This window comes from Alosa alosa, chromosome 5, assembly GCF_017589495.1.
Source record: "Alosa alosa isolate M-15738 ecotype Scorff River chromosome 5, AALO_Geno_1.1, whole genome shotgun sequence".
NCBI lineage: Eukaryota > Metazoa > Chordata > Actinopteri > Clupeiformes > Clupeidae > Alosa > Alosa alosa.
This window is the reverse complement of record NC_063193.1, coordinates 15,613,901-15,638,321: the sequence shown is the minus strand read 5'-3', so window position 1 is coordinate 15,638,321 and position 24,421 is coordinate 15,613,901. Positions and strand designations below refer to the sequence as shown.

The following is a 24,421-nucleotide window of genomic DNA, read 5'->3' as shown; positions in this document are numbered from 1 at the left end:
TTAGCATAGGTATTTCTCTCAGCAAGAAAAGAAGATTCAGATAACATTGCTGGAATTGGCCATGTCTGACCAAAACAGCAAATACACTTGCTGTGCCCCTGACCCTGCAGCATCATATAGCTTAACTGGCACTGACTCATAATTTCTCCTCTTTCCTTTTTTGCCCCCACATGCAATCAGCTGAATAGCAGACCCTATGGAGGCCATCTCCCTAATGAACTGACCATCAATCACTTTAATGTATTCACCGACAGGCCCACGGCAGCTTGACCTGCGTGGGGGTTGTTGGGAGAGGTCTGCTGAAGGGGTAGAAAAAGGAAAAGAAGTAAAATTTCTCCCTGGACTCGAGAGGATACGTGGTTGGCGAGATTAGCTGTTGGGCTCTATAAAGGCTGGCCAAGGCCAAGCATAACTGGGAACTTGACAGTTCTCCATGAGAGTGATGGGGATTACATGCTATATGCTATGACAAGAATTACCTCCTTATCCCTCCAGTTTGCACTGCTGGTGAACCTACCAGTAATAGCTACCTTGTGGTAGTGTAATTCAGTAACATCATGACGAATGAGGATTTGAGGCTATATGAAGGCTAACAGGATTAAACAGTGACAATACAGCCATTTTCAGACTGTAATAAAAGAAGAAAGAGAGAAGGAAAAAAATGGAGAACTCAACACTCCACCAAGTTAAGTGTGGCGACACTAGCAAAGCAAAGTACCCCCCCCCACCACACCCTCTTGCCGTTCATTTCCCATCACAACACAACATTGTTTAACTTTAAAACAGTTCCTGGCAGAGCCCAGCAACACTTTTAATGGAGCTTAGTCGAGTACATCAACATCGCCCACGCTCGTTACAGGATCCTGGAGCCTTGAGCAGGGGCCCCCCCCTGTGGGCGTCTGCGCTCCACTCAGCTCCGATCCTGCTAGGCTGGGCCCGCGACCAGGCGGCCCATCCCTGCCCGGGCTCAATTGCTTCCAGATGCCGGGCACGGCACGCCGTGGTGCGGCAGCCTCACACAGGGGCCCAGGTGGGGCTCCGCCAGGGTTATTACCACACCTAAGTACTTATTTGGAGATAATGGGGTCAAGTTGCCTATTGTGTATGAACTCAAGCCAGAGCCCAGTCGGGACAGTTCATTGTAACTAAACGAGGCCACACAATTGCCGGAGAAAGAACTTCTGAGAGCACTGTGTGCGCAACCAACATTGTATGTCTGCCATCACAATAATTTAACTCTATTATCCCAGTGTGCCCTTTACTTCTTGCTTGCTAGCTGTTATTGTTACCAGCTCAATTAGGTTAGCGGTTAAATTACCTCTTGTTTGTAGCAATGGAATTCTAGGAGTGATACGTTGCCCTTTCAGGTTAAAACAGTTTCTAACTGTGGATACACATTATAGAAAGTGAGATTTACAGAAAGGCTCATGCCATCTGCAAGCTGGCAGCCCCGTAGAAAATGATTACAGATTGTTGCTATAGCCCTTGGGGATGCTGAGCCCACTCATACATAAAATAACAGCTGTAATGACACTGACCAGGTGGACATGAATAACAGTGAAGCAGTGGAAAATTCCATTTGCATAATCTCCATCCGTTAATATTCACAAGCCAAAGCGACAGCAGATAGAACCACAGTCCTCCCAGCACCATTCAGCCATGTAGAGCCTTTTGTGTGCGTGGATGTAAGGCTCTATTCTGAGTAGGCTTTCTCCTCAGCAGAAATCGACTGAAATCAGCTTCAGGATTAGGGTCACACACAGGCTTGCATTGTGGGATGGATGCTGAGCATCAGGGAATATTGGGGGTGGCAGCTTGGCGATATCATCTTCCTCGTCTCTTGCGGCTCCGCTCATGAGACCAGCTGATGGCCTGATTGCACGCGCTCTGGGGGCCGAAATCAAATGTGACAGGCCGGTGTTTATTCTTGCTGCCATTTTTTATGAGAGTTCCATCACCCTCGCCCCTGAAAAACAAGAATATATATGCTGATGCAGCATGACACCGGACACTTCATCACGCTTCAATGTGGTTTGTCGTGCTATTCTCTCCAATTCTACACGCAGTGGAGGGAAGAGCCCCCCTGGAGAACAATGGGGGCCTTTCAAAGGCTGAGCTGCAACAAGACACAACAATGGCTCCTTTTAGCAATTAAGCCTAGCTGCAGTGGGCGCGATCCCAGCAATGTACTCAGGGAATAGTGTGTGTCAGTGAGAGTGTGTGTGTATGTGTGTGTTAGAGCTAAAGGGGGGGTGGGGTCAAGCTCCTGACAGTGCCAAGTTGTATAATAAGTGTTGGCTGGCTGTCTCATGGCTTGTCTTTTCACCCACTTAAAACATTTCTTTATGTGAAATACTGATCTAGTGCATTTGCTATAAATATTTAAAAATCACAAATAATTTGTCACAGATTTATTAATTGTGTTTACAACTGTACTGTATTCAAATTATAATTAACTAAGAAGAACATTCTAAAAGATTATTCTTTTAGTAATACATGAATACAAACAACGATATAGACATTCCTGACTGTTTCAACATCTCACTAAACATTTACAAGCCAGCCAGTACCTGGTAACTCAACCTGACCTTGAAAGGCTGTAAACTGTGCTTTGATTTAATGGCATAGGATTTAACAGGCTCCAATGCTAAGCGTATTTTATATCAATCGCATGTATATTATAGTGGAAAGATCAGATTACATGGCCAACTGAGCTGGAAATCATACAAGTCCACCGAAATCTCAACACAATGATAACCAAACACACTTTACCCACATATTACAACAACAAAGTCCTCAGTCCACCGTGTTGAAACCATTTATCTGTAAGTGGTCTTAATGAGTCTCTTTGCCTCTCTTGCCCTCTGGCTCTGGTGCTGGCCTTGGGGTCATCGTCGCCTTCAGCACACAACATAATCAGTTCATTATTCTGGGAAGTCCAGTCACTGAGGAAAGTGCCTATCCCAATGGGGCAGCTGCCACGACGTATGTGACCTCTTTCAGGTCAGTGCTAGTATGGAGCTATAGTCACTGGAGGGTGTGGGCTATTTTAGGACAGTAGTCATAGAATGTTAAGGTTAATAGTCATAGAATGTGGAGTAGTCGTAGAATGCTAAGGTTGATATGGAGCTATCAGTAATGGAGGTAAGGGCTAGTATGGAACGGTAGTCATTTGAGGTCAGTGCCGGTCTGGGCCAGTACCCATTCACATTTCATACTGGGACAAATCCCAAATCCTTCCTTGTGTGAGTGGTGGGGTGAGGTAACTCAGTTAAACGTTGCTAATGTGGAGCGGATCTTTGAGAAGGCACTTTAATAAAGCCAGCAAGACTGCCTACTGAAACATAATAGGGATACATTGCATCGAGGAACCTAAAAGCAAAATGGTAGTAGTGCAGGCTCCGGTCCAGGGGTGGACCGGAAAGCCTGACGGCCTTCCTCCTTATTAAAAGGGATTATTCTGGACATCTCTGGACGAGCTACTGCAATGCCACACCTGTTTGCCCTGTTTGCCCACTTGGACTCAGATATGCAAGGCCTGATGGGATGGCCCCACTGAGAGCTTGGAATTCCATGATCAAGTTGTCGGGCCAACATGAGAAAGCAACAGCAAGACATTTCTGTTTGAGCCTGGTGTGTTGATGTAAATGTTGTAATCAAACAGTCACAGAGTGATTGAACTTTCAGCATATTTAAACAGAAAAAGCACTTAGTTTCAATGTAATTGTCTTGAAAGAAATCTGACACGGAGACAGTATATTGCATGCTAAGCAAATTACAACACTAAATTTGACAATTGGTTGCTTTTGCACATGTCTCAGTAAGCGCTTTCAGATATAACCTCCGGAGTATATGCGGAGGTTTGTCAAACGGAGGTCCTATCCTTCTGATGATTCAGATATGATGCTAACCTGCGGACCTTATACTGACCTTATACGGATGTATGTGTGAACGACATACACGCACATTACAGAATCTCTGTGTGGTTGTCGAGTCGGGGGTGGGGGCTTGTAGAGTTCACAAAATGCGAGATATGACGCAGAATATATGCGGCCGCTGCCTGTCACAGCTGCTTTTTGTTTACAAAGTGTAGCCTATGCATTATGTAGGCTAAAGAAGAGAAATCTATTGTACATAGGCTAATACTTGAAGTAGGCTAGTCACGTAAGTGCGCACTTGAAATTGACCTACAGTATTTGTATGTGTTCTTCGAATAAACACATTTATCTGTTTTCAACGTTATGTACCAGAATTACTTATAGAACCCCAAATCTGGTTTGCGTTGGAGAGAGAGCATGCACAAACTTTATGGTAGGCTACCAGCCAATTCAGTAGGCAAATTCAAGACTTCAAGGCCATCATACGTTTTTAAGCAACAAACAAAATACTAACATAACAGTGAAGTTGATGGTTTATTTTTTCCAAAAGCATCCTCTCCCCATGTGTCTATTGCATTTACGTAAGGAGCTTGGAACAAAGTTGCGTTTTCTTCGTTTTCATTTTCTCTAGCCATATTTATGCTCAACAAATATCAGCGAGCTCAGCTCTGAGGTCATGAGAAGGCTATCAATCAACAGAAGTGTTGGCTAACAATTTATTAAATACTCCTGTTATTGTCGTCAACGACGTCGCTGCTACATGCCTTTTCAGCGCCTACTGCTTATGATTCAGTCTTTTGAATTCGTTTGGCCTTGCCATGCAGTTGTAGGCTACAACGTGCCGTTCCCTTCATGTGTTCTATCAAAATGTTGTATGCCCTCATGGACAGTAGCTCTGTGATGTCTGCATCTTTCCCTGTCGGAGATTTTCTGGACAGCACTATGCCACTCCATCATAACACTGGCATTTAAGTCAGATCTAACCACATGGACGCACGAAAGAAACGTCACCAACACACCCTCTCACTAGGTGTGAATTTTAACCGCATGTTCTACGCCTCGTTCAGACACAGCACATTTACATAATGTCCGGAGGAAATACTAGGTGGGGAGTAGTAGAACAACCGGCTAAATTCGGACTTCCATATGACCGGTTATGTCGTTCAGATATACGGCCCCACCGTTTAACATCAGCAGAACCTCCGGTCTTACACGTATGTCTGAAAGCGCTTATTGTCAAGGTTTCAAAGTGTGCCATTTATGGTAAATGAAAACCATCCCTGTCCAGGTTATAGCCCCAGAACAATCTGCTCTGTGTCTTAAATTAAATCACAAATCATCACTCCAGTTCAGCCAGCGAGGCACTAATTCAGTTTCTCCTCACAGCAGTAGCAGGAATTTCCCGTGATAGTCTGTCACTGATGAATTGCAAATTGAGTTTTTATTTTCACGTGTAACACTAAATGGTGTTGCTGAGCAGGGAATACAAACTCTCACGGTTAAACACAGGTGCCATTTAAGACTATTTAGTGTGAATGATCTTTGAGTGTAGGGGAAAGGTGGCTGGCTATATATATAGCTCACTGACCTACACAAGAGTCAGTTACAACTGTGCCAGTGATGAAGTAGATACAAGCAAATCGAGGCTAAATATGTTTGAAAATGAGGGTCAAAGAACTGAAAGGCAAACATGCACAGTAACCCCCCCCCCCCCCCAACCCCTTGCATGTTGCCTTTGTTTAGCTATTTTAAAAGTCAAACAAGGGTCAGTTCTATTTCCAACCTAAAAAGAGACCCTCTCATTCCGTCACAGGGGACTTCGGGGAGGTGGAGTGCAGAGGCCCTCAGCAGCTCTCCTCGGCTTCCTTAACCCTTTCAAAAGAAAGGAAAAGAAAGAAAGACAGAGTGCAAGGGGCCTGGAAACAGGACCACTCCTCTGTGTGCACTGGGGCCTGGAAACAGGACCACTCCTCTGTGTGCACTGGGGGCCTCCTGCCCTGGCGTCCTAATGAGGGCTCCGTTTCAGAGGCAGACAGAAAATACATCACAGGGGCCTAGGAGAGAGAGAGAGAGAGAGAGAGGGAGGGAGAGAGGGAGAGAGAGAGAGCACACACACCTCCCCATGACCAAAAATAACCCCCTCCTCCCCACTCCGCTTCCTGTTAATCCCAGTGAACAGGTGCTGCTATTTAAAGCGCTCAAATCCCCTCCAATCCACGACCGAAATCTCAAACCTTGCCTACACGCTCACGATTTCAAAGAGAGACAATGCGCCGATGTTGCAGTGTCATGAGTTATGTGGGGTGCATCCACCACTGTACGCTAGCCTGAGAGTGCTATAGCACTGAGTGGGTGAGAGAGGGGGAGGAAGTGTCTTATAAGTGAACACCAGAACAAATTAAGTGTTGCCGTCAGAGGCTTGCTGTTGCAGATTGTGTTATTCTCCCGGGGGGGTTCAGTGGAGGGCATGTGTGCAATTAGCAGGAAGACTTCTTGACATGGCGGTGGGAGGCTTATCGGCCTAGCTTATCATCCCGCTTCCATTGAAATCATGGAAGTCTCTTTGTGAGACAGGCGCTTTGGAAAGAATTTCACAGGGCAGTCATTAAAAAAAGAAGGGAAAAAAAGTTAGGCCGGGGGACGTTTCCTCTCATTCTTGTACAGGGAAATATCTCAGGCTGGCTGGCTGCTTGCAGGAGAGAGACGAGATGGCTTGGCATGAGAGTATGCACAGAGAAAGGCAAGGGGTGGGGGTGGGGGGGTAGCAGTGTTTACTTTGGGTTTTCATATGTTTTCACTCCCTCTGGGCTTGTTGATTGGAATTGATGCCTTCAAGACGTCACCGACAAGCCCCTCACACCACTCCACCTCCACCACCACACCATTCTGCTCCCAGCCTCCTTTGACTGGCAGGCATCTAGGAATCCAAGGTTGCATCCCACCTCTAAACAGGAGAAATGAAATGTTGATCCCTGGCCTAATTTTTAAGGGCAGACAGAAGAAGGAAGTTTGGGCCCAGCGCCAATGAGAGCTAAAAAAACCCCTCATTACAGATTTTCCCCAGGCCACAATCCAATTTGTCTTCGTTTCAACACATCCACTCTGCACTGGGAATGGAAAGCAGCTTAAAAAAAAAAAAAGTACCTCTGCAACATTCAAGTACCTTTGTACGCTTGCATGAAAATAATAAAAGGCTAATTAACTAATAAGTAGCTAATCAATCCTACTGTGAGTATCTGATTTGGTTATATACTTGATGGGAAAGGGCCTGACCCTCTGGATCTGCCGGACATGAGCAGAAGCTGACCTTTGGAGATACATAATTTCATGCTGATCTGGGAATAGGTTACATCTGTCCACTAATGGTCCAACCCAGAAGCATAAGTGGAAAACAATACTCTGCATCCCTTTTGAGCTACGCTATGGCTGGACCTCACAACAGAGACATAAACTCTGGGATAAGCGGAAGGCAGGTTTACACACTCAGATATACGTACACATGCATAAACATACAAATCCATGTTCAAAGAGATACATACAAATTGCAGACACAAAATACAAACAAACATACACTCGCACACGAACACAAGAGTACACATACGCACACACATGCACACACAAAACATTCACAACATTCCTGGTTTTCATTTGTCACAGCTATCAAAACACATCCTATCGCATTCATCCATTCACACCTCCCTTCCTCTGAGTCTCCCTGGCCCAAGTGAGTACCTCACGGCTGATGAAAAACAGAGCAGTCAGTGATGGAAGTCCCCAGAGAAAGTGGCAAGATAGTACAAGCTGAATGAAAAACAATGTACACAATCTTGTTTAGACAGATGAACGGAGAGAGAGAAAAAAAGAAAGATGTTATAAAAGCTGTTCTGATGTTCAAGTGCGAACCAGAAAGATGGTGCAGTTTGACCATTAGACCCCCTAGAGTTGGCTGCAACAACACTGGACACTTTGTGCTCAACCTCTCAGTGCTGACTCACTGATACAAATGTCTGGAAATAACTGTTCCCACAGAGATGAGAGATGGGAAATGGAGTGAGCAGGACAAAGACAAAGAATGAGAAAGAGTGAGTGAAGAGAGAGAGGGAGAGAGAGAGAGAGAGAGAATAAAGAAAGATTGCACTGAAAATACAACATGACTGTGGCATGAGTGAAGCTGTCTTCTATCTGGAGGAGATAAAGACATGAGCGAACGTGGTGCCACTTCCCATACAAGGCAGACGAGACTATGGCCTAGGACCGTCAGACAGGTGGTAGCAAAGATGTGGATTTAGACATGCTGTGCAAACCACAGAGACAGGAGCAATTCATCAATTCACCACAGACGACACTGAACAAAAGAATTTCAAGCAGGCTGCGGACCCAGAGCACAATTCACACTGTTTAGTCTGTAGAATTTCCCGGCTAATGTTGGACTGCACATGTCAAGACAAAGCACCATTGGCCATCCGCCTGACAGTTACACAGGCAAAAAAATCGGCAAAACGTTGAAGTCTTAACAATGAAAAACATCAGTTATCGGCCTGTATGGATATTTACATTTGTGCTGTAGAGCAACAGCTCCTTTGCCCACACACACTTTACAGAAAAAAACATGAGAGCTAAGCTAAGCTAAGCTAAACTTAAGTAGCACGCCACTGGTAATGCTAAAGTGGATGATGAGATTTTTCACTCTCCAATCTCAAGCCAAAGCTATTGCCCCCACAAAAAAGTCACCTCAACTGCAGTTTTGCACAAGAATGCAGAATCTTGGACATGAACAAAAAAATGCATTGTACTGCATTGTACTTTAGAAAACCTGCAGTATGACTGCAGGGCCTAGGAGGATCACAGCAGACACCAACTAAACAAGATACCACCTCATCTTAAGGTGAAGTATAGAAGAGAGTAATATGCAAGCATCAGTGTGTTTTTTGGAGGCCTAGGACTAGTGAAGATCCCAGCAGAATATCCAGCGAAAATTGACACAGCAGGCAAGTCATAAAATGGCTAAATTAACAGCAAAACATGGTTTGTAAAGGAAAGATATTCCATTGTACCGCCTCTGTTAATCCGCTCCAGTGGAGAAACTCAATGCCTCTTTACATGCACAAGACCAATTACTTTAGTCTATAACAAGAATCTCTTCCAAAGTACTGTACTGTTGTTACTAACAGAAGCTTAACTGGTGGAATGTTCCATAGGATGTTCTCCATTCTGGCACATCTAGAGCGAACAGCCACTCTGTGCAAGAGACGAAAACAAATGGGTGCAGAGAACAGAAGTGGTTCAGTCCATGCCAGTGACTGTATAGGCACAACTGATGCCAGTTTTTTTTCCCTCGTTCTGTTTTCAATGCACCAAAGAACTGTACGTGACTAACCCTCCAGCACAGACACAGGCATATGAGTCACCTGCCACATCCGAACAAGACCTGATATCAAGGACATCGTGCGGTTTACTCTGCTACACATAAACCCTCATAAAGAGCATCTTAATGAAAATGGTACACAGAGCAAGTCGCATTCACATTTTATTCCAGCAATCGTAGCAATGCTTTCAAACTAAATAAATGCATCAAAACACTTTTAACACATTTTATAATAATTTGCCTTCATTTCATATTTTCACATTTTAAAATACTCTAAACAGCCTTAGTTTCCTTATGCACTGCAATAGCCCTATTTTATAATAATTTGCATTCATTTTACATTCACATTTAAAAATATGTTGAAAAGCCTCACTTTCCTTATACAGTGCAATAGCCCTATAATCATTATGCTTCAATCTTCACAATGCACTATGCATGAGCAGCACATAAACCTGTGAAGGTAAGCCTAGACAGTAAATAGACCCAAGACCCAATTGGGACTGACAGAAAGACCAAGCATCTCTCTAAGAAACTGACACATAACGTAAGACTGTAGAGCAGCTCCACTTGCCCACTATCACATCAGACGGTAGCAGAGAGGGAAAAGCTGTCATGTGAACCAGGCGAAGCCCCTGCTTACCCAGCCAAGCAGCTAGATTCAGTGGGATTAGGTAATTAGAGTAAACTCTGCACAGATAAGTCACTTTATCTTAAGTACATACACAGCCAACGTTAGCATGCTGCATGACTGCTAAACACTGTGATGCCTCGAACACTATGTGAACTTCAATAAACGCTAACATACACCCTTGATGAACTTCGATCATACCATCATCAATACTGGCCTAACACGGTTACTTCGAGCTGAGATTTATCAGTTCAACGTGATGGCAGGGCGCCAAGGACGTGGATCTCTCAGCAGCCAGCCCCACAGGCAAGGCATTTTGTGGTCAACCAGTTATGGCTGCAGGCCACTTCACTTGCTGAGTACCCACCGAAGAGCCAGGGGAGGGAACTTTGTAATTAAAGCTCTTTGAAATAGAAATGAGTTTCCGCAAAAAATTATATATAAATAATAATAAACAATGAGCATCCAAATCCTCACTATCTGTCCTTGGATCAGCACAAACACAGACCAGCAGGTACAATTAGTGAATTACATCTCACGTGGCGGCCCTGCCAACATTGGACTTCGTTTGAGTGTGTGATGAAGCCCTGTGATTCTAGACCTTGGTCTTCCCGGGGCAGAGATGAGAGGCGTTGTTAAGTCCTGTCCGTCCTCGCCCCGGAGCGAGAGCCTCTTGCTCTCCTCAAGGCCATTAATCATCAGACAAGCAGGCGGCTCACGTCAGCGTTAAATATGCATGAGGGCAATTTGTAGTCTGGGGCCTCATATAGCTTTCTGCAGCCCACCAGAGTTTCCAGGCCGGAGATGAGAGAGCGAGAGAATGAGAGAGGGGGGAGAGAGAGAGGGAGGGAGAGAGAGAGACAGAGTGAGTGAGTAGGATGGAGGATGTGCAGTTTGAGAAGCTAAACCCCAAGAGGACCTTAATAGGTGTTTTACATGGGCTGTAAGCTCATTACGAAGCCCCTAAAGTCTTATTGTGTTTCAGAGAGGAGAGAATACACAGAAATGTGCAGCGTCTTGTCAAGACGAGCCACTGGTGTCCTATTCAATATTCCAACCCCAACATCAATCTTGAGACGATTCTGAGAATCTATCTGATTTCAAGACTATATGGTGACAAACAAAAAGAGCCCAGGCAAAATAGTTCATGGTTTGTTGCAGCCCTCTCGTTCATGCCTCCACTGTACAGCGTTAACTGGTGAGGATCAGCCGCCTTCTCTCTCTCTCTCGGGCTCACTCTCTCCCTGTGCCTGCCCGCTCGCCCTGACTGTAATGAAAGGAGCCCTGTTGAGCGCGGCGGCCCTTCTGGCCCGAGCCCACGGTGGAAAATATGACGTGCCACCGGCAGGCAAGCAAGCAGGCCGGCAGGTAGGAAGCAGAGAGGCTCTTTCTGCCCGTGTGGGTGGGAGGTCCCGGCTACCGTCCGTGGCTCCCTTTCAAAACACACCCACCAGCATTTTCACCGAGCCCCTAGACAAGGAAGCCGCTGTGAGCTCCCTCTGAGAGAGGGGGGATCTATCTGTGAAGCCATGAACACGGCCATTAAGACAACAGGGGCACTGATTGATGGGCAAGCAGTGGCGTGACAACTAACACTGGCTTTAGATGGCATGGGGCAGCTTTTTTTGGCCGCCGGGAAGAAAATAAACTCCACCCACCAATTCCAGCCCCCACTCCTGCAGCTATATTCACCACAATGCTACCTTGCAACAGGTCTATAAACTGAATCCTTGTTTTAAGTTGAGTGGGCGAGGCAGACTTCATTTATATTTAAAAATGGCTAATACATAGCAGGGCTCAGCATATAAAGTTCTAGGTTCTTCCACAGCACAGTGTCTGAGTCTGTTCATGGCAGAGATGTGATAGGCCATATACGCTAAAGTGGACTTAGAATGTTTCCGTGCACAAGCTCATGGTGTTCAAGCCCGTTATTGTTATAAATCTCAAAGCTACAGTGCATTGCGAAACAAGGGCACATATATTCAAGGCATTAGAATTGTTACAATGCCTAAGGCTACAGAGCATATTTTATACCATTGATTCTGTCTGTAATGTGCTCAGAGGCAGAGCTGCACACTGACACTCCTCCCTACAGTCAGTAAGCCAGGCTCACTGCACCACCTCAGCAACCCTCCAGAGAAAGTCCCCTCTGATGCTTCTTACTGAGCCAGAGGCGTTAACCAATAAGAGGCTCAGAGAAGCTCGGTGTCGACTCGGAGAGGGAGTCTCCGGCATGTCAGCTGAACACCACAGAGCAGGTGAAAGATGGAGTGGACCACAGAGAATGATGTGGAAACTCCGTCTGACTCCACATTTCAGAGACAGAGTAATGGTCGTGTTCAGGTTACAAAGCACATAGAGTATGGTGTAAGAAAAGATAATGCAACTGGACCTTGTTGTAATGCTCTTCTTAGGCTGTTGTGTTAAGCTGTTCTGTGTTTTGTTGACTAATGAGCATAGTGGATAATGATCAGAAATATTGTGACTGACTATTAAGGCAGTAAATATCAGAAGTCTCAGATATAAAATGAACAACAGCTGGCTCTTTTGTACATAAAACAGGCATTGTGTTTATCCAACTTCAGTCTAAAATGAAAATGGTCTACTACAACATCTAAAAGCAAAGAGCCATCCTGGGGTGCTTCTATTATTTGCACTAAGTGTGGCAGAGCAGTGCTCTAGTCTGCACTACACATGGGTTTAAATTTAATTTTTGTGAGTCACATATTCCCATGGGACATCTCTCCCACAAAAACACAAATACACTAGCACAGTTGACAGGGGTATGGACACAGTAGACCCTTCACGCTATTTAAAAACACACAAAAGGGTGCTCATTACCAAAACCCTATTAATATATTTTAGTGATATGTTACGCAATCATCACAGAGTGTATATTATTAGCCCAAAGCCTTTGTTCTGAGATGCAGCCACAAAAACCCAAAATCTTGAAACCACATCAATGATCCCCTGAAGCAGGCCCATGACACGTGTGACGTCCACCTGAAGAGAGAGAGCCTTACAGGTCTTAAAATATCACGGGCACTGTTACGTACTGGGCACACAGACCCTTTACCAGGGTCTATGAAAAGAAGACAGTTAAATATTTAGCGCTAGCCTCGGCTAAAGCCAAGGGTGCAAAGGCTTTTAACTGAACCATCTGCGCGGCCTGTGTCTCTGTGTGTCTCTGCTCATTCCGAGGGAGACTGTTCTATTTTAGTATTTTAGACAGGGCCATTTAACAAACGGCAACAACACGCATCAATCAGATTCCTCCTCCTGTGCCGCCCATCCTGTGGAGGATTCCATCAAACAACAGTGACTAAAAAAAAAAAAAGGGGGAGGAAAAAAAGACAGAAAAAGAAGAAATCACATTCCTCAGTCTAATTTATCCCTCCAGTCAGTGGTCTTTTTCAGACTCGTCTCCCTTACTGTGCTGCGCCATCCCAGGCAAGTGTTCACTTCAAACGGCGGGAAATTGAGACGAGCCAGATGAAGAGAAGAAATATTCAGCCCATTACCAAGGATGTGTTTGGCTGCTTTGGCACAAAGCCCATGAGGAATAAAAAATATCTGCACACAAAAAGGAAAGTTCAACAGACGTGCAATTATCTGGTTGTGCTATCAACAGCATGTGAGCTACATGTTTCATGATGACCACGTTTACCAAGTAATACAGTAACATCCATAAGCCGGTAATTAGATGCTAATTGGTTAGATGGGTTATGGAGAGATGCATTAGCCAATCATGTCACTCAAACAGCGGACAGGCACAGCCAATACACGCTCGGCTTGGGCCACTCGGTCATCTGTTTGCGCTGGAATTCAACGACCGGTCTGTCACCAGGCAACCACACTATTTATGGCAACCATTTACATGTCATCTTCCATTTCATTCTAACTTCTCTTGTAATCTATTAAAAGCACTAAACACCGGTTAACCACTTCCAGGCAAATATGCAATTAAAATTCAAATGCCCTAATGATTTTTTGCAATTACGCCATGCCCTATTTTGGGACAAAATGGTCCATGCTGAAAAGCCATTGGGGACTTTGCTAAAGTGGTGGCATGCTGCGGTGGTGACAGCCCATGGTGTTGGCCTGTCACCAAAGCCTTCGGAAAGCACTAAGACACAAATACAGACACAAATCCATCACTACCTCCGAAAGCCTAAGCCTTAGTAGCTGAATCAGCCAAGCCTGCAACCCCCAAAAGTTGGTGGCATTATGGCCTCCACAATGTCACTGTGACAAGAAAGTAAAGGCCCTCTTACAAACATAGTGCGATGTACAAACCGAACGCAGAGTCAGCTAAAGGACGCGCGTAAAAGACAGCGCTCTGACAGCCATCTCTGACAAACCGTCAGAGACAGATTAAAAACCTGCACATTAATTCAATCAATCCATCATCAGACGTGGGAGGATGACAGAAGGTGTAAAGCACAAAGGGTGAAGGAGGCTTTTCAATCTTTTTAATTAGAGACCCCAATGTCCTCCCTCTTCGCACCATTATTATTCAACACAGCCATTTTCTGCCGGCTATGTCAGTGTTTGAATTCAACAGAGAGAGACAGTGAGGTAGACGGGAGGTGGAGGGAGAGACACAGAGGGAGAGTAAGAGGGCTAGAGGACAAGAAAGAAAGATAATAAGTATACGACGCTAAGAGAAAAAAGACACACAGCGAGACTCATGGTGAGCAAGCGTCTTACTGTGTCCTTATTTGACTAGCCGTTATCTACGCAGCCCAGCGTCTTGTACATTCCAGCTGCGGAGACTCTGCAACTCCACAGAGGCAGAAATGGACGGTTCAACAGGCTATGCATTCATTTTGGTCAAAGGACAAGCCCTTCTCTGTGCCAACACACGGTTCTGCTGACCTCACCGTTTCAAAGCCCTCGTCTACCCACTGTGCTCTGTTCTGCTTTCATTGCCCGTAAGCGACACACGATGACCTCTGGCCTGACCCTTGGCTACTCCTACACGACTGGTCAGGCGATTGGAAAACGTTTGGGCCAGTAACACAAGGCCTTTAGGCAAAGAGGACTCACCTGCTATTTCCCTGCATGCGCGCGACAGCAAGGCACAAAGGCAGCTGTGGGTTTGTTCTTACATGCCTGTGGGCTGTGCATGTGTGATGAACTACAATGTCCCTGCTGAGAAGTACAAACTCTTATCTGAAGTGCTGACACAAACACTATGCTCACACACGGACAAGCACACACACACACACAAATACACACACACACACACACAATACTAGAGCCTCAGGCTAAATCTAAAACATGTGCATAGAAATGAGCAGTTCCCTGAACTGAACATAGGTTTTGCTAATATATAGCTACATGCATCTATGATCTGTTATCTAAGGTCAATATATTTTTGTTTAATTCTAGGGCTTTCAACTTATGTTATAGGTTTCTTACCAGGGGAACAAGTGTTGGTTAAATAAATGTAAACGTAAATGGTTGTATCTTCACATTATATCATGGCCGCCTTTGATCATAACCAAATTTACTAACAACTGGCTGTTATTTGTGTTCCTGTTGAATGTGATTTTCTGGTAATTCTCTAAATTCCAAGGATGTATTAGCCATAACAATCCCAAATCCAACAGTCCTCTCTCTTCATGAGACGTAAGACAGAAGACAGACATGTCACATCCATTCAAAAGTTTCACTGATACGGTCACAGAGGGTTCTAGAAGAAACTGTGCCGAAGCCTTACTTCTACAGACAGCTCTGCTTCTAAAAAGAGAGTTCCTTATGCCATTAATGCAACTACTTTTGCACCCTAGAGAGCATGGGAAAGTAAGCATCCTTCTTGACTCCTGTGACTGATGAAGGAGACAAGACTGTCAGCATACAGCCTCAATCCCCTCAGGACATGCCATAGGACACATAATTAGAAATTCAGCCTGGGATTCGGAAGTGAAAAAGTGAACACTTGTGTCTGTACCAGTCACACTCACTGCTGCGCCACATATTTTTTCTGCCCTTTGCTGGAAATCTGCTGGAAATACCTTTTTTTCAGTTGAGTTCAGAGATTACCATTTTTTGCGTAAAGTGCAACATTTGCCAAGTTACAAGTTCAGCTTGGTGCCAAGTCTTGTTTTCTCTACAGTGACTTATCGCAAATCATATGATCTTAGATTATGTCTTTGGAATGCTAATAACTAACATTAGCAACAGCCGAGAAAGAGATGTGCTTTTAGCCACTGGAGAGTCACATTCGTTGTGAGTCAGCTAAGCTAAGCTTCACAGAGATATACGAAGCGACCGATGCCAGCTGCTGGATAGCCCACGGCTCATTAAGCCCTGGCACAGGGGTGACATCCGCCGTGACTTGATGACAAAGGCTCTCTCTCTCGGGCGTTAAGGAGAGAGGGAGAGAGGGAGAGAGGGAGAGGGAAGGGAAAGGAAGAGAGAGAGACACCATGCCAGGTCTTTACTCACGCGATGATGAGAGAGGAGCCAACTCGTGTCAGTGTGACGACAAAAGGCAGCATGACGCACGTGGCTGAAACGCACCTGCTCATGCCATGCTGCATCACAGCTCGCCCGTGTGGACACTAGTCCCTCCCATACCCCCATCTCCACCACCCTAGGACGGTCACTTTAAGTGGGTACCCACAAGGCTGGACACCGGTCCTCTAACATGCTGAGTCAGTTCTGCTAGTCCTCCGCACTCATCGGAGGTAAAAGCAGACCATAAGTCACTCTCAGCAGGTGTGAACTGACAGCAGGTCCATCAGATCGCATGTGCCAATGCCATCTGCCCAACTATTAAATGTTACTGATGGCCACTGATGGGCTTGAATCACATGCTCTAAGCCCAGATAGATTCAAGCAAGCATGGAAGCTTGAGTAACAAACACCAGAGGAACACTGGATGCATCTACAGTGTTACACAGAGTGTAGCACTAGCTGCCTGGTAGCTTTAGCTGTTGGTTGCAGCAACTCAAGCTAGGTAAAACTGATTGTTTTCATTCCCCCCCCCCCCTTACCGACAGTAGGCTACTTGGGTGACCCTGCGAAAGAGATCTAAGTGAAAAATCGCCAGAATTCTTTTTTTAAAACAACCTTGTATCTACCATCACCCCCAAGCAAAACCCTGAAATATGCAAAGAAAGTCAGCAGTGTTGTTTGTGTAACTTTCTGATGCTTAGCCAATACCTAAACTGGTAGCTCTCACGAGTTAAAGCAGACTATCAGCGCCTAACAGAATGTTTTTGAAGTCATCCAACAAACAATTCTCCAAAACAAGATAACAGGCATGCATAAACAAGGATTTGCCTGAAAACAATTATTTTCTCGCCTCGTGCTCAAATATCAAAGAACTGCCTGTAAGCTTGGATGGAAGACTCGTGCTACAGACGGAATTTGGTGTTGGGAGCTTTTGGTCTGGCACTAAAGTTTGTACACAGAAGCAGACGATAAAACGTCCTTTTCGATGTGGTGAGGAGATAAGGCTTGGTCCCCTGCCAACACAGTAAGCTGCTCTCGCAAGCTCAGTCTGTGCGTGTGTGTGTGATAGGAGCTCAGCAACAAAAAAGCAAGCTGATGTCTGCAGGTCTGAGGAGTCTTCCCAGAACCTACCTATCAGAGGCACTGCACTCACAGCATTTTTACTTATTAATGCTATCATCTTCCTCATTCTTACACAGGGATGGATTACTGCACGGGCCTAGGCCCAGGGGCCCAAGGGGTCAGGGGGCCCTGAAGCCCAAGCCTTTGCATGGAATCATTGCCTCAATATCAACACATCAGGATGTAGGCTATGAATCTGATTGAATTTAGTATTGGCCATCCCCAATATGCACCAGAATACAGGAAATCACATCAAACAAATAAAAAATGTTCTGAAAGTTCATAATCCGTCCATGTTCTTACAGCTTCACTTCATGTGCTAAAAAAGAGGGAAGTAGGACATCCCATGGGCAGGTTAAATAACACAATTGTGACTGCAAGCAGTCATCACATGAAAAAATTACATTTAAGTCATCTGGTAATTGATTATACTTAAAGCTGATAATAATAAGTGATATTTCTATCAGTAAGTTCACTAAATGGACCCTTGAAACTTGACATTGTTAGCAAAATGCTACCCCTTGAAACTTAGCATTGTTAGCAACATGCTACACCACAGCCAGGCTAAAAGAGGCCCAGAGTTGAGAGGGAGTATCGCTGGAAACAGAAGGTGGTCCAGCCCTACTGATTGACAGCTGCAGGCTCGAGGCTCTAGGTATATTTTTAAATGACAGAGAGCCTTGATCCAGTTACGCAGGCAGGGCATAAAAATAGCCATGGCACTCTGGTCCACTCAGTCACCACTTGGGGTCCTGTGTACGGTCCAAGTGGCGAGAGGGTGAATGAGTCACCGAGGCGTTTGAATGGCTGTGCTTGTCAAGGGGCCCTGGTTGAGCTCATATGTCCGACACAAAGCACAGTGCGGAGGTTACACTGAGGACCATTGAGCCGCTGCGTGTGTGTGTTTATCGGTAAGGCCGCTGAGCAGAGAGAGCAGGCGGCGTGTTTTAAAACAGCAGGCGCCTTGTGCCAACACACACCTGCCTCCAGGCCTGGTGGTCCGGTGGTCCAAAAATGGTTGGGGTTCTCCGATGCCTCTTAAAACAGCAGCAACGTGATTTTTGTGTTGTCATACAAGTGAATGAATTTCTCGTGAAAATAAGTATGTATGGATTCTGCTCTACAGCGGCTGCCATTCAAACAGGGAATGCTAAAACCTAAGTGCTAGAAGAGAGACGGATGTTCTTGAGCGTGCGCCAGACGCCGTCTGCCTGTCAGGGGAGAATGAATCCTTCAGCAGCAGCACAGAGGGAATGTAACGGACCAGCGCCCACTGCACTTACCGTTGCCACGGTCACCCTGAAGAAAGGCATGACACTCACAGACAGTGTTTATGAACGTGTATGAGTCGTTTGCATGTCCTCTATGGCTAGAAGAGGACACTAAAGATCAGCTGCCCACTCAAAGACAACAAGGCTACAGCAGAGGGCATGAAACAGAGGCAAACCACTGACGTTGACCACTGCTGCACACCATGGCATGTCCTTTCTGTTCCCTCTTTAGTATGTTGGGGGTAATATCGTGAAGAGAGGGCGAAGACTAGTCTGACTTTCAGGATCAGACTGTAGCAGTCAACGGCATTCCCTTTCAACGACTTCAATCAAATTGGCTGGTGTTTTAATTTAGCCCCATGTGCCTGGTGAGCTGTAGCCTCATTCATAATGACTACCTCATTATGCCCACCGCAAGGCAGCTCATAATAGCAGCCTGTGAAAATGTGTCACTTAGCAGCAAGAAGAGTGTCGTCGCCCGCCACCGTCCACCTCATCATCGTCGTCGTCAAGGGGAGACACAAGGGACATGTCTGCCACTCCCACACACTCTGTGGAGATGCTCCATTTTTCCCATCCGCTTTCTCTCTCTCTCTCTCTCTCACTCTCTTCCACCTCTCTCTCCCTCCTTCTGCATCTATCTCTCACTCTCTCTTTCTCTCTTACACTAGGGTACCTCAGAGGCAACGATGACCTGACACTTGATTGCTCTCTTATTTAGGAGCCATTTCCCCACACAGTTTGCCCTTATACAGACAACATTATCTCTCCAGCTAACACGCATTACAGGCCTGTTAAATAATGTTGAAACGGTCACATGAGCGAGAGAGGGAGACAGACAGAGACAGAGCGAGAGGGAGAGAAGCACTGCATGAGTGGCTGCCTGAATATTGCTGTTAATGTCAGCCCAACCTTCAACAAAAGCATCATAAGCTAATGGAGAAATCTCCCTCAAGCCCCTAGCATGCCCTTGTTGATATAAAACAGCCATTATGGTTCCCTTTCTTCCCTTCTATTACTTTCAAATTGTTAGCAAACTCCAACAAAACACGCCCTCGAGGATGAAATAAATTTATCTACCCGTTCCTCTCCCTACTGTCGAAGGTCATTTCCTGTAAAATACTGTAAAACGCCTTTTGTTAATAATTTTCTCAAAAAAGCAACACAACTCAGTCGTCTTCAGCCAGTGAAATAGCCATTGTTCTAAAGCACAGCCTCAACAACACTCTTCACCAATCCACCTTGCGGCATGTACCAGGGCATTAAGACCAATCCGTGCCCACAGAAGGTGAGAATGCGTCCTCTTGTAGCCAACCAAAGGGTGGCACAGTGCCCAATGGGGCATTTCAGTGGTGTGGACTGCGCTCTGCCAGTGGGGTCCACGGTGGTCCAGAGGGGGCTTTTAATCCTATGGGTGCACACCAGAAGGCAAGGTCAGGGGTCTGCCCACATTTGGAGCTCCCAGCTGCTGCCTCTCCTCAGCCTGGAGATTCCACGGACCCCCCAAGGGGCAGCTAACCAACACCACCCAACCCCCCACCCCCCCCCGTACCCCCGCAATTCCATCTCAACCGGCAGGGGGGCCATTCCTCGAGACATCCACCTGCCTGACCCTGAAAACACACACACTACACACACACACACACACAGAGTTCCCGCAGTGCAACCATACCCATTTTCTTTCATGTGTTTACCTTTAAGACGAGCCAGAGAGCAGGTGTGGCATCAGATTGACCCCCTGTCCACTCACCGAGCAGCTGAGGTTTATGTGACAACACTGTTTGGGGGAATAATTCTCTACAGCTCACAGTTCAGCCAACCATGCTCTTTTATGTAGCACAGCAAGTAGCACCATTTAGTTGTGGTTACTGTGCTAAAACGCAGGGTGACTGTAGCAGCACTCTGATAAACCATTGCACACTCGAGCGATATTTCTGTCAGGACTGGGTGGAGATTACATAAGTGACTCTGCTCTGAATGCAAAGAGGAAGGCGGCCATTGTTGCAAAGTAGGAGAGGCCTGTAAATCCATGCATTCTGCCACCACCTTCTTAATTTGTGGTTGGGGGAGTCTTAGTGTGATTGATGAAACGAAGCAGGGGGACAGACTGAGCAGGCTCCAGATAAGCACAATGCTAAATGAGTTCATTAAAGGAGGAGAGGAGAGATTGAGGAGGGAGGAGGGACAGAAGGATAAGGCCCCAGAAACCCATTTGAAAAGCTTTAGGGCTGCCGCACTTAGGAAATGAATCCCATCTTAAAGTCGAACTGTCATCCCAAAAGCTGCGTAACAGACAGACCACAATCAAATCCTCAACAGCCTCTCTCTCTTTCTCTCATTCTTTAAAAGACAGATTGAGATATGCAAATGCCTGGCCCTTTCGAGAGATCGTGTAGGGGCGTGGTGGATGCAAGTGTGGATGCAAATGACCGTGTTGGAAAAGCATTTCTAAGAGTAGCTCTCTGCATGTTCCACAGAGGAGAGAGAGCAAAAACACTCTGGGCTTTCTCTTACATATGGGGCCCATAATCACATGCCACGCTGTGGTGGCAGAAGCGTAGAGTATAGATGGGGCAGTAAGACTCCCTTGAGCTTCTTGGATGCTGCATTGTATTTAAACTCAGCATGCCTCCTTTTATATTTTCAAAAAAGAGGATGAAATTGTGGGATATCTGCAAATTGCATCTTTTTGAAGAATGAAATATATTAAAAAGTTTGCGGTTTTGCATAATGCTAGGCTAAGCCACAACGTAGTTTTGTGATAAAAAAAAATGTGGTAGGAATAGTAGGATCAAAGCAAATCTCCAAACAAAAACAATTCCAAATTGCTAAAAGGCTTATCCTTCTGTTTATTTGTAGATCAAGTTGCTCCCTTTGGTGGATAGCAATTCTCTGAGAAGCTGTAATCACCATATAGGCCTATGAATATTATGGTTACTGTCAGATTTTGTATGTAAATCAAATTAGCTGGGATTGCTCTCTCACGTACCATTGCTATCAATGGAAGTAAGAAAATCAGTCAAGATTGAGAAGGGGTCTGGGAATGCTTTGTTTGGCACATTAAACTCTTACCAACCGTACAGCAAACACATCTTTTTTGTAATCAAAGGCTTTAAATACAGTTGTTCACTCGATTCTAAGGAAGATACAAGTTGGTGTTGTTAAATACTGATACCAGCCATCGGTTGTGTTCAACAGCACTCCTAACCATATTCCCCTGTCTAAGTAAGAACAAGCTCATCCCATGCCGGATAAGCGATTGTGATCGGTTCCTGCTGGGTCTTCTGTGATTTTGGAGATCGCAGTGAATTGAGGCATTGCCAGACGGATCTGCAGAGCAAATTCAAGCTGGCCGTTCACCCTGTCTAAATTCAAGAAGCATTAGGAGAAACTGTTTATTTTAACTGACCAGACATACTGGAACATTAGATAATATATAGGCCAGACACAGTAAACACTGTTAACACAGTAAACAGTTAACAGAAATAAATGTTGCCATGGATCTCAGCCAGGCTTCCACTCCACACTGGCCCCTGGTTGAATCCCTGCTACCACCTTGAAAGGTGTCCTGATTGATGAGAAAAGCCTCTCAAACTCTCTGTTGAACTCAAGGGGCCAGCCCCACAGAGCTGCTCAATTAAACAAGCCCTGCATCCCAATGTGCACCTCTGCCCACAACAGAGCAGTTGTATTGAGTATGTGTGAGGTACCCACACCAGTGAGGGAGAGGAGGGGGACGTCAGGAAAATGTAGCACACTGCAAACACTGTGCATTGTGTACAACCATTACATATGGAACACCTAACATACACAACATAACACAAAACATAAGACAGTGTGTTTAAGGTAAATCATTTTTGTAACGGCATTCTAGAAAACACTTCCTGGCAAAGCAAATAAGAGGCAATCATGTTTGATAGTGCAAGCGCTATATATCAGGCAGAATGGCTGATAATATGAAGTTGCCTGTGTACTGAACAAATACAGAAAGCCACTTGAAAGCTGGAGCCTACAATAGCTTGTGTTTGCACAGAAAACTTTGTATAGTTGTATAGACTGAATACACATAAGCACACAGCTGAAAACCAAATAACTGTTGAAGGGTATAGTGTAAAATGACTGCCACATATTACCACACATAGAATTTAATGGGCACATTTTCATTTCACACACTCTCATAAAAATCTTTTTCAACCCATGTCACTAATTGCATCTCAGTGTTAATTCTACATAGTAGATCATCGCTCACAAAATAGGCTCCTTTATTGCAGACCACTACTTTCAGAGGGCAACGGCTGACAGATGCAATTAGAGAATGCGAGGCCTTTGTGACATGGCAGACACCAGGCTACAGACTGCGTGTGTGCAGTGTGTGCACATGCACGCAGACACACACACACACACACACACACACACGCAGACACACACACACACACACGCGCAGACACACACACACACACGGTCAAGCTGAACTCAAGAAAATGATCACATGAAAGCGCCTCTAGCCTCTCCTCCCTCTCCCCGGCCTCGTGAATGAGACAGTGATTTGCGCTGTTTGGGCTTTTCCATCTGCCCTCCCTCCTGCTCCTGGATAGGCCGTTTGCCATGGCAACATGGGTAAATCTGGACTATTGAAACAAAATCAGAAGGAAGCTTCAAAAATGCATTTCAACCAATTTAGCACAATCATGTGGATTTGGCAGCAGCAGTAAGTGCTGAGGAGGGTTGGTAAATGTGTCTATGGAGCTAAACGTGTTGACAAAATGGCAGACTCATACAGGCACCAGCTGGATTAGAGTCCTTCAGCCATGTACAATAGCTGTACAGTAATCAGTGTTTTGTTCAAACTAAGTGTGCCTAAGAAGTCTCTTTGGTTATGCTATCCAGCAACCCTGACCAGATTCTCTCTCTCTCTCTCTCTCTCTCTCTGCATTTATCACCGACTACAACACCACATGGCATCCTACACTTCATCCCCAAAACACCAAGCCACTTTGGCTGGTGACAATTTAAGAGCAGCTCAGTATAACCACACATGATTCATTTCCATCCTACACTTTCAAAAATATATTATGCAGTGCTTCAACAAAACAATAACAAAGCTGTATAGTATACTTGGGTTAATCAACAGAGCAAAACTAGCCTCATGCTAAAAATACTCTCAAATATGAGAGGAGCTCTCTCATTGGAAAGTGTAAATATGCAAAATATATATACCCAAACTTTTCTAAATGACTGATTTCTGGTTGGTCATCTGCCGGCTGAGCAAAACAATTTGCCTAAAAAGGTCAGATGGTTGCGTCACAAGAACAAGAAGAAGCCAAACAAAGAAACTCTAGAGAGATAAGACAGGAGTCACCACTTCCTCCAGTGCAGCCCTGACCCTATCTCTCCACAGGGAAGAGATAACTGAGGACATTTCTGGGGGTTGGGTCCCATGATGATCGATGACTGCACACAACCACCTAACATAACATAACATCACATGGGGGCTCATGCCCCAGAGTGTAGCACTGTAGCTGCCTGGCCACTCTAGTTGTTGGTTGCAGCAACTTGAGCTAGGTAGATTTGATTATTTTCGTTTTTCTTTGTACCGACAGTACTCGGTGACCTCGAGAAACAGAGATCTATGTGAAAAATCACCGGAATTCTCCTTTAAGGCCTGTATAGACACTACCTAAAATGATCAAGG

The 24,421-nt window shown here is 45.3% G+C and overlaps 1 protein-coding gene across 4 annotated transcripts in view; it reads right to left on the bottom strand.

The window, feature by feature from the left end:
- Positions 1–24,421, bottom strand: part of zdhhc8b (zinc finger DHHC-type palmitoyltransferase 8b) — a 53,294-nt gene that overhangs the window by 20,333 nt on the left and 8,540 nt on the right. The window contains exon 1 of one of the 4 annotated variants that reach the window (XM_048244027.1): positions 1,539–1,928. The exons of the other annotated variants lie outside the window; for them this stretch is intronic. Coding sequence (XP_048099984.1) covers positions 1,539–1,594 — 56 coding nt within the window. The 5' untranslated portion in view covers positions 1,595–1,928. Of the gene's footprint in view, positions 1–1,538; positions 1,929–24,421 lie in introns of those variants that run through there. 4 annotated transcript variants of the gene reach the window in all.